Source organism: Loxodonta africana, chromosome 21 (genome assembly GCF_030014295.1).
Source record: "Loxodonta africana isolate mLoxAfr1 chromosome 21, mLoxAfr1.hap2, whole genome shotgun sequence".
NCBI classification, from domain to species: domain Eukaryota; kingdom Metazoa; phylum Chordata; class Mammalia; order Proboscidea; family Elephantidae; genus Loxodonta; species Loxodonta africana.
Window position 1 is genome coordinate 24,047,411 of NC_087362.1, and position 15,158 is coordinate 24,062,568.

The following is a 15,158-nucleotide window of genomic DNA, read 5'->3' on the forward strand; positions in this document are numbered from 1 at the left end:
ACAAAGACGTGTATTACTGTGTGACAAACTTTGGCCCCTCCACCCAGGGCCACACCTCCATCACTGCTATCTCACCTGAGAACAAATTCTTCTTGCAGCTGAGCTCTGTGACTGCAGAGGACACAGGTACGTTAATACGTGAGAGAGAAAAAAATGAGTGAAGTCACGGGAAGCCCAGTCACAAACCTCCCTGCAGGAGACAGGAGGGGACAGTGATGCAGGGGGTGCTCAGAGCCCACCGAGAAAAGACGAGGGCCTTCTGGGGAGCTGATGCAGAGGAAAAGAGGGAGGGAATCCTCTCTGAAGCTGTGGCTTCTCCCATTCTGTCAGGGTCTCTCCAGGGATGAATCATCATGCACAATGATTGTAATGATCATTCCTGATCTGAACATCGGACCTTTTATTTTAATGGAGTCAGTCTTGTTTGTCTTTCTCCATCGGCCCCAGAGCAGGCTCCACAGGAATGTGTCTTGAGGAGACCTCTGTTTGCAATTCAGTTACTATGTAATGCCATTAGTTGCCAAGTTAAAAAAAAATTAATATTTTAAACTATCCTCCTGTTGATCCTCAAATATGTCCTGCACTGTCACATGGCTCCCCATCTTTTCACCCTTGCCAGTGCCCTACAGTCCTCTTCCACGTAATACCTTTCACTTGTGATGATCCAGGTCATATTGTACATATTGATATGACTGTTCATAAGTTACCAACGGTACTTTTCTCTTAGGGATGCTTGGCAGTTCCTAGAGGCATTTTTGGTTGTCACAGTGAGGGAGGGGTGTTCTGGAGTGTAGTGGGTAAATCTTGAGATGTTCTTTTGGCAATGAATGGGACACCATTACTCTTCAATTCATCATTCCTAGCGTAGTAGACCATATGATTGTCTGATTCAAAATGGCTAATACAAGTCCATTTTAGCTCATTAATGCCTGGGATATTGATCTTTATGCATTCCATTTCATTTTTTTTTATTGTGATTGTGTATATAATTCACATCAGTTTCTCATAAAAAAACTTATACACACATGGTTATGTGACCCTAGTTACTGTCTCTATAATGCTACAGCACACTCCTCCTCTCCATCTTGTATTCCCCACGTCCACCCAACCAGCTCCTGTATGCCTCTGCCTTCTCATCTTGCTTTCATATAGGAGCTGCCCACTAGTCTCACGTGTCTATTTGAGACAAGAAGCACACTTCTCACCAATATCATTTTATGTCTTATAGTCCAGTCTAAACTGTGTCCAAAGAGTTGGCTTTGGGGATGGTTCCAGTCTTGGGCTAACAAAGAGTCCAGGGACCTTGTCCTCTGGGGTCCCTCCAGTCTCAGTTAGACCATCAAGTCTGGTGCTTTCACTAGAATTTGAGTTCCCATCCCACTTTTCTACTGCTCCATCAGGGACTCTCTGCTGTGATTCGTGTCAGGGCAGTCATTGATGGTAGCTGGGCACTGCCCAGTTCTTCTGGTCTCAGGCCGATGGAGTCTCTGGTTTATGTGGCACTTTCTGCCTCTTGGTCTCATATTTTCTTTATGTCTTTAGGGTTCTTCATTCTCTTTTGCTCGAGGTGGGCTGGGAACAATTGACGGATCTTAGATGTCCTCTTGCTAGCTTTTAAAACCGCAGACACCACTCACCAAAGTGGGATGCAGAACATTTTCTTAATAAACTTTGTTATGCCAGTTGACCTCGATGTCTCCTGAAACCATGGTCCCCAGATCCCTGCCCTGTTACTCTGTCCCTCAAAGCATTTGGTTGTATTCAGGAAACTTCTTAGCTTTTGATTTAGTTCAGTTGTGCTGACTTTCCCTGTATTCTGTGTTGTCCTTCCCTTCACCTAAAATAATTCTTGTATACTATCTAGTTAGTGAATAACTCTCATCCCCGCTCCCCACCATCGTAACCATCAAAGAATGTTTTCTTCTGCGTTTAAACCTTATTTTGAGTTCTTACACTAGTGGTGTCATACAATATTTGTCTTTTTGTGGCTGACTAATTTCACTCATCATAATGCCTTCCAGATTCATCCATGTTATGAGATGTTTCACAGATTCATTTTTGTTCTTTATTGTTGCTTAGTATTCCACTGTGTGAATATACCATAACTTTTTATCAATTCATCCATTTCTTCTAGGTTTTCAAATTTGTTTGAAAACCTAGAGAAACAGACAAATTTCTAGAAACACGAACAGAGGTAGAACAACTAAATAGACCCATAACAAGAGATTGAAAAGGTGATCAAAAAACTCCCAACAACAGCAACAACAACAACAAAAAAGCCCTGGCCCTGATGGCTTCGCCGCAGAGTTCTACTAAACTTTCAGAGAAGAGTTAATACCACTACTCCTGAAGGTATTTCAGAGCGTAGAAAAGGACGGAGTACTCCCAAACTCCTTCTATGAAGCCACCATATCCCTGATACCAAAACCAGGTAAAAAAAAAAAAAAAAGACATCACAAAAAAAGAAAATTACAGACTTATATCCCTCATGAACTTAGATGCAAAAATCCTCAACAAAATTCTAGCCAAAAGAATTGAACAACATATCAAAAAAAAATTCACCATGACCAAGAGGGATTCATACCAGGTATGCAAGGATGGTTCAACATTAGAAAAACAATTAAAGTAATGCATTACAAAAGTAAAACAAAAGACAAGAATCACATGATTTTATCAATTGATACAGAAAAGGCATTTGATAAAGTTAAACACCCATTCATGATAAAAACTCTCAGCAAAATAAGAATAGAAGGAAAATGCCTCAATGTAATAAAGGGCTTTTATGCAAAGCCAGTAGCCAACATCATCCTAAACGGAGAGAGCCTGAAAGCATTCCCCTTAAGATTGGGAACCAGACAAGGATGTGCTTTATCACCACTCTTATTCAACATTGTGCTGAAGATCTTAGCCAGAGCAATGAGGCTAGATAAAGAAATGAAGGGTAACCAGATTGGCAAGGAAGAAGTCAAAGTATCTCCATTTGTAGATGACATGATCTTATACACACAAAACCCTAAGGAATTCTCAAGAAAACTGCTATAACTAATAGAAGAGTTCAGCAGAGTATCAGGATACAAGATAAACATACAAAAATCAGTTGGATTCCTCTACATCAACAAAAAGAACATCGAAGAGGAAACCACCAAATCAATACCATTTACAGTAGCCCCCAAGAAGATAAAATACTTAGGAATAAATCTTACCAGAGATGTAAAAGACTTATACAAAGAAAATTACAAAACACTTCTGCAGGAAACCAAAAGAGACCTACATAAGTGGAAAAACATACCTTGCTCATGGATAGGAAGACTTAACATTATAAAAATGTCTATTCTACCAAAAGCGATCTATAGATTTAACGCAATTCTGATCCAAATTCCAACCACATTTTTTAATGAGATGGAGAAACAAATCACCAACTTCGTACGGAAGCGAAAGAGGCCCCAGATAATTAAAGCATTACTGAAAAAGAAGAACAAAGTGGGAGGCCTCACTCTATGTGATTTTAGAAACTATTGTACCACCAGAGTAGTCAAAACAGCCTGGTGCTGGTAAAACAACAGATACAGGGACCAATGGAACAGAATTGAGAATCCAGACATAAATCCACCCACTTATGAGCAGTTGATATTTGACAAAGGCCCCAAATCAGTTAAATGGGGAAAAGACAGTCTTTTAAACAAATGGTGCTGGCATAACTGGTTATCCATTTGCAAAAAAATGAAACAAGACCCATACCTCACACCATGAACAAAACGAGCTCAAAATGGATCAAAGACCTAAACATAAAATCTAAAATGCTAAAGGTCATGGAAGGAAAAATAGGGACAATGTTAGGAGCCCCCTAATATATGGCATAAACAGTACACAAAACATTTGTAACAATGCAGAAGAAAAACTAGATAACTGGGAGCTTCCAAAAATCAAATACCTATGTTCATCCAAAGTCTTCACCAATAGAGTAAAAAGATTACCTAGAGACTGGGAAAAAGTTTTTAGCTATGACATTTCTGATCAGTGCCTGGTCTCTACAATTTATATGAAAAACTCAACTACAAAAAGACAAATAACCCAATTAAAAAGTGGGCAAAAGATATGAACAGACACTTCACTAAAGAAGACGTTCAGGTAGCTAACAGATACCTGAGGAAATGCTCACGATCATTAGCCATTTGAGAAATGCAAATCAAAACTACAATGAGATTCCATCTCACTCCAACAAGGCTGGCATTAATCCAAAAAAAAACAAAATAACAAATGTTGGAGAGGTTGTGGAGAGATTGGAACACTTATACACTGCCAGTGGGACTGTAAAATGGTACAACCACTTTGGAAATTCATTTGGTACTTCCTGAAAAAGCTAGAAATAGAACTACCATATGATCCAGCAATCCCACTCCTTGGAATATATCCTAGAGAAATAAGAGCCTTTACATGAACAGATATATGTACACCCATGTTCCTTGCAGCACTACTTACAATAGCAAAAATTTGGAAGCAACCAAGGTGCCCATCGATGGATGAACAAATAAATAAACTATGGTATATTCACACAAGGGAATACTATGGATTGATAAAGAACAATGTTGAATCCATGAAACATTTCATAACATGGAGGAATCTGGAAGAGATTATGCTGAGTGGAATCAGTCAATTGCAAAAGGGGAAATATTGTCTAAGACCACTATTATAAGAACTGGAGAAATAGTTTAAACAGAGAAGAAAATATTCTTTGATGGTTATGAGAGATGGGAAGGAGGGAGGGTGGGAGAGAGATATTCACTATTTAGACAGTTGTTACGAACTACTTTAGGTGAAGGGAAAGGCAACACACAATACAGGCAAGGTCATCACATCCGGACTTAACCAAAAGCAAAGAAGTTTCCTGAGTAAACTGAATGCTTCGAAGGCCAGCGTAGCAGGGGCGGGGGTTTGGGGGTCATGGTTTCAGGGGACTTCTAAGTCAATTGGCAAATAAAATCTATTAAGAAAACATTCCGCATCCCACTTTGGAGAGTGGTGTCTGGGGTCTTAAACGCTAGGAAGTGGCCATCTAAGATGCATCAGTTGGTCTCAACCCACCTGGATCAAAGGGGAATGAAGAACACCAAGGACACAAGGTAATTACGAGCCCAAGAGACAGAAAGGGCCACATAAACCAGAGACTACATCATCCTGAGACTGGAAGAGCCAGGTGGTGCCCAGCTACAACCGATGACTGCCCTGACAGGGAACACAACAGAGAACCCCTAAGGGAGTAGGAGAGCAGTGGGATGCAGACCCCAAATTCTCATAAAAAGGCCAGACTTAATGGTCTGACTGAGACTAGAAGGACCCCGGTGGTCATGGCCCCCAGACCTTCTGTTGGCCCAGGACAGGAACCATTCCCACAGCCAACTCTTCAGACCAGAATTGCACTGGACAAGTGGATGGGAGGGATGCTTGTGACAAGTGAGCTTCTTGGATTAGGTGGACACTTGAGAGTATGTTGGCATCTCTTGTCTGGAGGAGAGGGTAGAGGGGGTTAGAAGCTGATGAAATGCACATGAAAAGAGAGAGTAGAGGGAGGGAGTGGGCTGTCTCATTGGGGGAGAGCAATTGGGAGTAGGTAGCAAGGTGTATATAAGTTTTTGTGTGAGAGACTGACTTAATTTGTAAACTTTCACTTAAAGCACAATAAAAAAAATTGTTAGAGTACAATTTTTCATAGTATTCTGTTATGATTCTTTAAATTCCAGTTGGATCTGTTGTGATATCATTCTTCCCTTTTCTTATTCATGTTATTTGCTTCCTCTACTGTTTTTTCTTTGTCATTTTGGTCAGTGGTTTATTGATTTTGTTGATCTTTTCAAAGAACCAGCATTTGGTCCTGTTAACTCTTTAGATTGCGTTTCTCTTCTTTGTTTCATTTAATTCTGCTCTAATTTTTATGATTTCCTTTCTTCTGGTGTTTTTGGGCTCCTTTTGCTGCTCTGTATATTTGTTAGAGTCATAGGTTTAATTCTTTGATTTTGGCCCTTTCTTCAAAAAAAAAAAAAAAACTTTTTTTTTTTTTCTTTTTGGATGTGTGCATTTATTGCTGTAAATTGACCTCTGAGCACAGCTTTTGCTGTGTCCTCAAGGTTGTGGTAGGATGTTTTCATTCTCAATTGATTCTATGAATTTCTTCATTGTCCTCAATTTCTTCTATAACCCAATAATTTTTGAGCAAGATGTTTAGCTTCTACATGTTCATTTTTTTCCTATTTTCTGTTATTGATTTCTACTTTTATGGCTTTTTGGCCAGAAAAGATGCTTTGTAATATAACAATTGTGAGGATGGTAAATAATCAGACAGTGTTTCCTTCTGGTGTGCATGGGCTCTCTGTGAATTGCAAATGACTCCATAATACCTAACAACAAAACACAAATTATCCTTCAACATTCATACACTGGCAATCTTGTTGTATCTTGACATTTCCCAGAGATTAAGTCACTAATGGCCTTTATTTTGATGCTTGGTCTGTCCGTGGCTGGTAACCTCACAAGCTAAGTAGCAGCTGGCTGAGTGGGTGATAGGTTTGCTCAGGTGTCTCAAAGTCAGGGTCGATAAGCCTGGATATTGGGTGAATTGTCCGTATTCCAGAGGGGAAAATATGACTCTCCTTTCTCCCAGCTCTGGCTGTATCCCTCCTGAGATGGGTGTTTTCTTTGATTGTGGTCAAGCTTCTGGGAGAATAGAATATAGAGAAGCAAGAATGGAGCAAGGAGAGACCAAGTATGTGGCTATGGCAATAATCCAGGCAAGGGATGATGGGAGTTTGACCCAAGGTTGAATGGTAGGAGAGATGAGAAGGGTTGGATTCTGAGTATATCTAAAGGGTAAAGTCAATGATCTAATGTGTGGTGTAAGAGAGGGAAGGCAAAGATAAGCAGACTTTTCATGACTCATCTCCACTCTTGTGCCACACAGTTGGGATCAGCACATTGCACCTCTGGAAGCTAGAGCTGAGCAGCTCTTTTTGATTTATAAGATTTTTTATTAGTTGCTGTTGATAAAGGCAGTCACTCAAGAATTTAATTTTGGCTGTTCAATAGTTGGTGGTTCAACCTAAATCTGCAGCCAAGGTTTATTTTCTGATTTAGTCCCCTTCCAACAGTCTCTGGGTTGTTTGTCCCTGATTTTAAATGGCATAAGCTACCAGCTCTTTCTCCTACCCTACATGTTTTGGATTCCATTAAGGCTTGCTTTATGGACTAATATGTGGTCTTTTCTGGAGAATATTCCATGTAGTTTTTTTTTTTTCTGGAAAAGAAAGTATACTTGGCTGCTGTTGAGTGGAATGTTTTAAATTTTTTTTTTTTTTTTTATGAGGTCAAGTTGATTGATTGTGGCATTTAGATCTTTATTGAGCTTCTTTCTGGATGTTCTGTCCTTCACCAAAAGTGGAGTATTGAAGTCTCTTACTATTATTGTGGAGCTGTGGATCTCTCTTTTCAATGCTGTTAGATTTTGTTTTATGTATTTTGGAGCCATGTTGTTGGGTGTGTAAATAGTTATTACAGTTTCGTCCTCCTGGTGTATAGACCCTTTAATCATTATATAGTGTCCTTCCTTATTCTCTGTGGTGGATTTTACTTTAGAGTGTATTTTGTCAGAAATTAATACTGCCACTCCTGCTCTTTTTTGATTGTTGTTTGCTTGATATATATTTTTTCCACCCTTTGAGTTTGAGTTTGTTTGTGTCTTTTAGTCTAAGGTGTGTCTCTTGTAGGCAGTATATAGATGGATTTTTTTTCTCCATTCTGGCATTTTCTGTGTTTTTATTGGTGCATTTAGTTCATTTACATTCAGCGTAATTATTGATAAGTATGGGTTCAGTGCTATCATTTCGATATCTTTTTTTGTGTGTGTTGACAGTTTCTTTGTGCCACTTAATTTTCTGTGCTGTTGTTTTTCTTTATATATTTTCTTTTCCTCTTTTTCATTATTGTTGATTTAAAGCAATCTTTTATTTCTTTATATCATCTTGACTTCCTCTCCACATGAAAGATCTATGACTACATTTTTTTAGTCCCTCTACTTTTTTTGTTTTAATGTTGTCATCTTTTACCTAATGACATCTCTGTTTCCCTATTTTGAGTGTTTTAGCTTTGATTTATTTTTGCAATTTCTGGGTTATATCTGGTTGCTCTGTCTTGTGTTCTAGTTTTGTGTTGATATCTCATGTTATCGGCTTTCTAATCAGAGTACTCCCTTTAGTGTTACTTGTAATTTTGGTTCGATTTTTGCAAATTCCCTAAACATCTGTTTACCTTTAAATGTCCTAATTTCACCATCATATTTGAGAGACAGTTTTCCTGGATATATAATTCTTGGCTGGGATTTTTTTTTTTTTTTTTCTTCAAAGCTTTATATATGTCATCCTATTGCCTTCTTGCCTGTATGGTTTCTGCTGAGTAGTCCCAGCTTAGTCTTATTGACTCTCCTTTGTAGGTGGCTTTTCATTTACCCCTAGCTGCTCTTAAAATTCTCTCATCTTTGGTTTTGGCAAGTTTTATTGTAATATATCTTGGTGACTCTCTTTGGGGACCCACCTTGTGTGGGGTTTGATGAGCCTCTTGGATAGATATAGTCCCATCTTTCATGATATCAGCAAAGTTTTATGCCAACAAATCTTCAACAATTCTCTCTGTATTTTCTGTTGTCCCTCTGCCCCCTCACATTCTGGTACTCCAGCCACTGGTATTTTATTCCCCTTGATAGAGTTCCACATAATTCTTAGGGTTTCTTAATTTTTAAAAAAGTTATTTTACCTGATTTTTCCTCAAATATATTGGGGTCAAGTGCTTTATCTTCAGTCTCACTAAATCTGACTTCCATTGCCTCAATTCTGCTCCTATGCCTTTCTGTTGAGCTGTCTAATCCTGAAATTTTATTGCTAATATTCTGGATTTCTGTTTGCTGTCTCCTGTTGATTCTTGCAGCTTATTAAATTTGTCATTATGCTCTTCTCTAATCTTCTTTAGTTCCTGTGTTGCTTTGTCTGTGTGCTACTTGGCTTGTTCTGTGTTTTGCCTGATCCCCTTCCTGATCTCTCAACAAGTTCTGTATATTAATCTTTTGTATTCTTCTTCCGGTAACTTCGGGAAGTTCTCTTCATCAAGAAGATCTCTTGATTCTTTGTTTTGGGAGCTTGCTGAAGCCATCATTGTCTGAATCTTTATGTGATTTGATGTTGACTGTTTTCTCCGAGTCATTAATTAGTTATAGTATTCATTTGTTTTATGTTTGCTTACTGTGTCCTAGCTTCTTGTTTTGATATGCTCAAATAGGCTGCTCAAGTGAGCTAGTTTGATTATTGGCTTCTTTGGAGCTCTAATTTTTTATCACCAGGTGGTTAGAGTTGTTACTAGGTATGTGAACCCAGGAGTCCATTCAGTTTTCTTATATGGATTCAGCTCAGGTGTTCAGGTAGCCAGTCACCATGTGTGTGGTGCAGGCCCTCACCTACAGGCCTAGACGAGCAGGGGTGATTGATGTAGGCATAGGTATCTGGCTGCAGTAGGGGGTCACATGCTGAAAAATGCAGGAGGCTGACAGGCTCCTTTGAGTGTCTGGGAGAAAGCTTGTCCTGTTCCCAAGAGTGGGTAGGTGGGTGGGTTTTGCAGCCAGATTATGGGCATCCAATACTGTTGGCTGTAAGGACTGGGAGGCAGCATTTATTCTTGGATCCCTCTCGCTGGTGGCTAGGTGTAGTGGGTGGAGCCACTAGTCATAAGCCTCCTTATGCGGGTAGGTGAGGACCCTGCTTAATAGGTAGAGCAGTGTCAAATGTCATGAACTTGCCTTTCCACCATATAGCTGAAAGAGTTGCAGTTAGACTTCATGTATATACCCTATTGTACTATGCTAATGAGAGCCTATGCTGTTGAAATGTGCCCACACAGGTCTATGCAGGGGTGAAAGGCATTCAAAGTCCGTGGTCCCCTTGTGCCTGCACCTAGGCAAAGGAGCTGTGCCTGACCTGAGTTCCTAAATTAAAGGAGCTGGCAGATTGTTTTTTCCTCTTTGTTAATTTCTTTCCCTCTCCAAGGGCGGTATGAATTGGAATTGACTCAATGGCAATGGGTTTTTCCAAGGGCAGGAGAATGCCTCAGGGCAAGTGCTGGGTTTTACTTCTGGACCCAGGCGTCTGGGACCCAGTGCAGAGCCAGAAGGCAGCACATAAGTGGGAGAGAGGTTTTTCCCAAAGAGATATTTTTTGATCCGTGCTGTAAGTTAAATGCACATACTTATCTTTTGCAGATTGTGGGCCCCTTCTCACTGGTTCTGGATGGTTGAGCAGACTCTCCATCATTCGGTCTCTCCCAAAGTGGAAAATGCATTCCAAATGCTACTGCTGGCCTCACCATGCTAGCACCAGTGGAATCGGCCTGTGGGGTGCAAGTTCCCACTGTGTTGGGTCTGGCAACTCCTCACTACTTCTGAACTGTTTCTTCCTCCCCCTTCCACTCAGTCCAATTCCTCAAGTTTGCATTTGGTGTTCAGGGCTCCTAACTTGTCATATACAATTGATTCACTTTTTTTTTCTTTTTTTTCTGGGTCTTGTTGTAAAAGGGACCACAGGAAGCATTTGACTACTCCACTCTTTTGGCCCGTCCCCCTTTCCATTTCATTTTTTATGATTTCCAATTTTCCTAGATTCATACTTTGTACACTCCACTTTCCTATTTTTAATGGATGTTCGCAGCTGTTTCTTCTCATTTTGAGTGGTACCACAACAGGAAATGAAGGTCCCAAAAGCTTGACTCCATCCATGGCAAAGCTTCCATTATCACTGCAATACATCTGCCACCACAGTGGGGCAGACTGACAGACACATGGTGAATATAGTTGAAATTAATATAGTTTGAATTAATTCAGTTGATTTTGTCTGCTGTTTCTTCTCTTAAATTAAATGTTTAACCATAGCATTTATATCTCCTTATTGAATTATTATTTATTTCCACTTTTATGATTTTTTAGTGCATATTTTTTTATCCTAGGGTTTACAATATGTGCTTTAAATTAACCTGATTCTGATTTCACATAATGTTATACCCCCACATATGGAACGTTAAGATATTTTAGCGTTCTTTCCAATTCTTCCATCCCCACCCTTTGTCCTTTTACTTTGTTTCACTTGCTTTTACATATCTTATAGACATACACTACATTTATTATTTTTACAGTAAGAGTCAGTTATAAATTAAACCAAAACCTGTTGTCATCGAGCCTATTCTGAATCATAACAACCCTATAGGATAAAGTAGAACTGCCCCATAGAGTTTCCAAGGAACAGCTGGTAGATTTGAACTGCCAACCTTTTGGTTAGCAGCCGTAGCTTGCTGTAGCTATTAACCATGGCACCACAAGGGCTCTAGTTATAAACTAGATCAATAAAAATGAGAAAAAAGTTCAATTTCTCCTTTATTTTATTCCTTATTCCTGAAGAATTCCTTTTTAATTTTCTGACAGATGCACTTGTTGACCATATATTTTCTCACAGTTTGCTTCTAAGAGAAAGTCTTTCACTTTTAACAGATGTTTACACAGGGTAGAGAACTAGGGGTTGACTTTTTTTTTCCCTACAAAAATTTAAAGATATCGTAACATTGTTTTTGTCATTCCCTGTATTTGATGAGAAGAGTGCTATAATTATATTTTCTGTTCATCCCTGACTGAGTTCACCCCTGACTGAGTTCATCCCTGACTGAGAAATGCATCCTCATTAACACACACACACATATAAACCTACTCCTGAACATGATTACATCCACAGGTACAAGGGTCAAGTGTTCAACATGTATTTTTGAGGAACATTATTTTCTCAAAGTGCATGAGAATATGACAACCCCTGCACACCCACGCTACTTCAGGATTCCCAGTCTCCAGATTTAGTTCCCTCCCCAACCACATAGAGGCTCCAGGTGCCCAGGGGAATGGAGAAAGTAGGTGTGAGCCCAGAGTGCCTTTAAGTATAACATCCAGATGTCTTACTATATTCTCTCTGTCCTATGTGGCCATCAAGACCAGGACTGTATACTTAATTTAAGGAATGGTAAATAAATAAATTATGAATCTATTGCATAGCATGTTATCCTTGCCTCATGGGCACATGGACATGTGCACACACACACACACACACTCAGGCTCCTCTATTGAACTGAGACTCCTTGTTCACGTGATGTTAGCATGATCTTTTTGCGATATTGCACTTTAATATATGCCTTAGTTAACAGAAATATCATAAATGGGTGGCTTTACCAAACATAAATTTCTTCTCTCCTGGTTTAGGAGGCTAAAAGTCCAAATTCAGGGCACCAACTCTAGGGGAAGGGTTTCTGCCTCTGTTGGCTCTGGAGGAAGGCGCTTGTCTTCTTTCAATAAGTCTGGGCCTGACATCGTTTGGAGATATCCAGGTGTCTTGGCATCAATCTTCCCCAGGTTCAAGGAAGTTCTTAGCACAGGGACCCAGTGTCCAGAGGGCACACTCCAATTCCAGCTCTTCTTTCTTGGTGGTACTGAGGCCCCTTGGTCCTTGCCAGCTCCTTCTTTTATTTGTCGTAAGATAAAAGGTGATACAGGCCTCACCCCAGGGAAACTCCTCTTACATCTGATTAGGACAGTGACCTGAGCAAGGATGTAGCATCTCACCCTTATCCTGCCTCTTTAACATAACAAACATAATCTAATCCTCATTAACATAGCTCATTCCTGCCTCACAGAGGTCAGGGTTTACAGCACATCACAAAATAGAGAATAATTACACCTGATCACAAAATGGAGGACTACCACACAATAATGGGAATCATGACCTAGCCAAGTTGACACATATTTTGGGTGGAAAAAATTCAACCCATGACAACATCCAAACCTGGAACCTCATTTCTGGACAGAAAAAAAACACGTCAGATGAGTTTGTTCCTTAGCAAATAGTGTCCTGTCTTGTCCTTGATGTGAACTTAAATATTATTTGTGTCATGCAAGAACTTATGAACTTGTAACATTCTTCATATCCATCCTATGAAAACCACCTGGATTAAATATTTCCACATGTATAGTAAACCTTAAACCAAAGCTATCTCCTTAAGTATGTTTTAAACTAAGCAATATTTTGTCTTAATTAGTAAATAATGTCTGCCTCTATCACTGTGTCATTTAAAGAATTATCTATATGTGATCAAATAGGCAACAATGGGAAAGATTAGAGAAAAAGCTTTGGGGGTAATGATTTTACTTCAATGGTAGAGGAATAATTTGGAAAAGGGTGGTTAGAAAGATTGCACAATTTAAAGAATGTAACGAACGCCACAGAAATGTATAAGTAGGATTTGTTGAATAGTTGTATATTTTGGTGTGTATATTTTCAACAAAAATAATGCATTATTTTAAGAGAATGCATGGAGTTAAATTACAGAAGGAATGAACAATGTGTAACTTTTCATAAGTGGTGAATAGCTTGGGGCTGTCCTTGTCCATATGTAGGATTGAGGGTATGGACTAATTGAACTCTGGTAATGAGTGCTTCAACTCTTAATGTTGCAGAGATGGGTGAGTGTTTTAACTGCTCTGAACATAGCTTTAGCTTTCCCATCTGCATGTAGAACACTTAATACAACGCAAATTTTACTAAATTGTTGACAACTTTAAATAAGGTAACAATGGAATCTGCTTAACATGGTTTCATGCATCGAGAAAAGCCCTATAGACGTGTGCTGTCCTGATTGTTTCCACAGACACTCCTCCCACCATCTGTCCAGGGCACTTGTCTATACAGGTGAACCACTCTACATATAGCATTCACATCATATAACCCTCTACAGGGAGTGAGACATGCAAATAGGACCCTACCCTCTTCTTATAAAAACCTTCACTGAACCTGTTCCTGCAGCTCTAGGAGAGGAGCCCAAGTCACAGTTGCTGTGCTGTTCCCAAGAATCTGTGAGAGCAGTCACCACATCATGAAGTTTAAACTGATCTGGGCATTCCTTCTCATCCTTTTGCAAGGTGAATGTTAGAGATATAAGGGACTGATGCATGTTGATTATGCTAGTATGTAGAGACTGTGCGTTTCCTGAGCCTAATGACTGTGCCCATTTTTTTTTTTTGGCAGATGTCCATTGTGAGGTGCAGCTGGTGGAGTCTGGAGGAGACCTGAGAAAACCTGGGGGTTCTCTGAAGCTCTCCTGTGTAGCCTCTGGTTTTACCTTCAGCAATTACGGCATGAACTGGATCCGTCAGTATCCTGGGAAGGGGCTGGAATGGGTGGCACTTATATGGCATGATGGAAGTAAAAAATACTACGCAGGCTCCGTGAAGGGCCGGTTCACCATCTCCAGAGATAATTCCAAGAACACACTGTATTTGCAAATGGACAGCCTGAGATCAGAGGACACAGCCATGTATTACTGTGCAGTGGCACAGTGAAGGGAAGTCATTGGGAGCCCTGACAAAAATCTCCCTCCAGCAGACAGGAGAGATCTGGGCTCTAGGGGGTGTTCAGTGCCCACCGAGTAGTACAGGAAACTTCTTGAGAGCAGGTGCTGAAAAAAAGGGAAGGGTTCCTCTCAGAAGCTGTGATTTCCCCTGTTCAGTTGGCGTGTCCTCAGAGGCTCACATGCACAATGATTGTAGGAATCTTTTTGATCTGAATGTCAGAACTTTTATTTTCATGGAGTCATCTTGTGTGTCTTTCCTCATCTGCCCCAGGGTGAGTTTCACAGTAATGTTTCTTGAGGAGACCTCTATTTGTTATTCAAGTTACAAGGTAGTGCCATTAGTTTCAAAGTTTAGAAAAACTTAATATCTTAAGCTATTCTGCTGGTGGTCCTCAAATCTACTCTGCACTCTCAGATGGGTTCTCATCTTTTCACCCAGGTGAGTGCCCCCCAGTACTCCTCATGTAATACATTTCACTTGTGATGATACGTGTCAAGTTGTACATGTCGATGAGTGTTCTTAAGTTGCCAAAGATATTTTGCCCCCAAGGGACACGTGGTAGTTCCAGTAGATGTTTTTGGTTTCCACAGTGGGGAAGTGGTGTACATTTCCAAAGCATGACAATTCTTTCTTGACTTAAGCATATTTGTTCAAATTGCATGGAAACCTTCCTTCAACCCTCAGCAGATGCACA

General features: G+C 39.9%; 1 gene segment (V, D, J or C); it reads left to right on the forward strand.

The window, feature by feature from the left end:
• Positions 1 to 13,837: 13,837 nt before the first annotated feature.
• On the forward strand, positions 13,838 to 14,542 carry LOC100662412 (immunoglobulin heavy variable 3-33-like). The segment is given in 2 exon segments: positions 13,838 to 14,032; positions 14,139 to 14,542. Coding segments are annotated over 2 exon segments (450 nt in total).
• Positions 14,543 to 15,158: the final 616 nt, after the last annotated feature.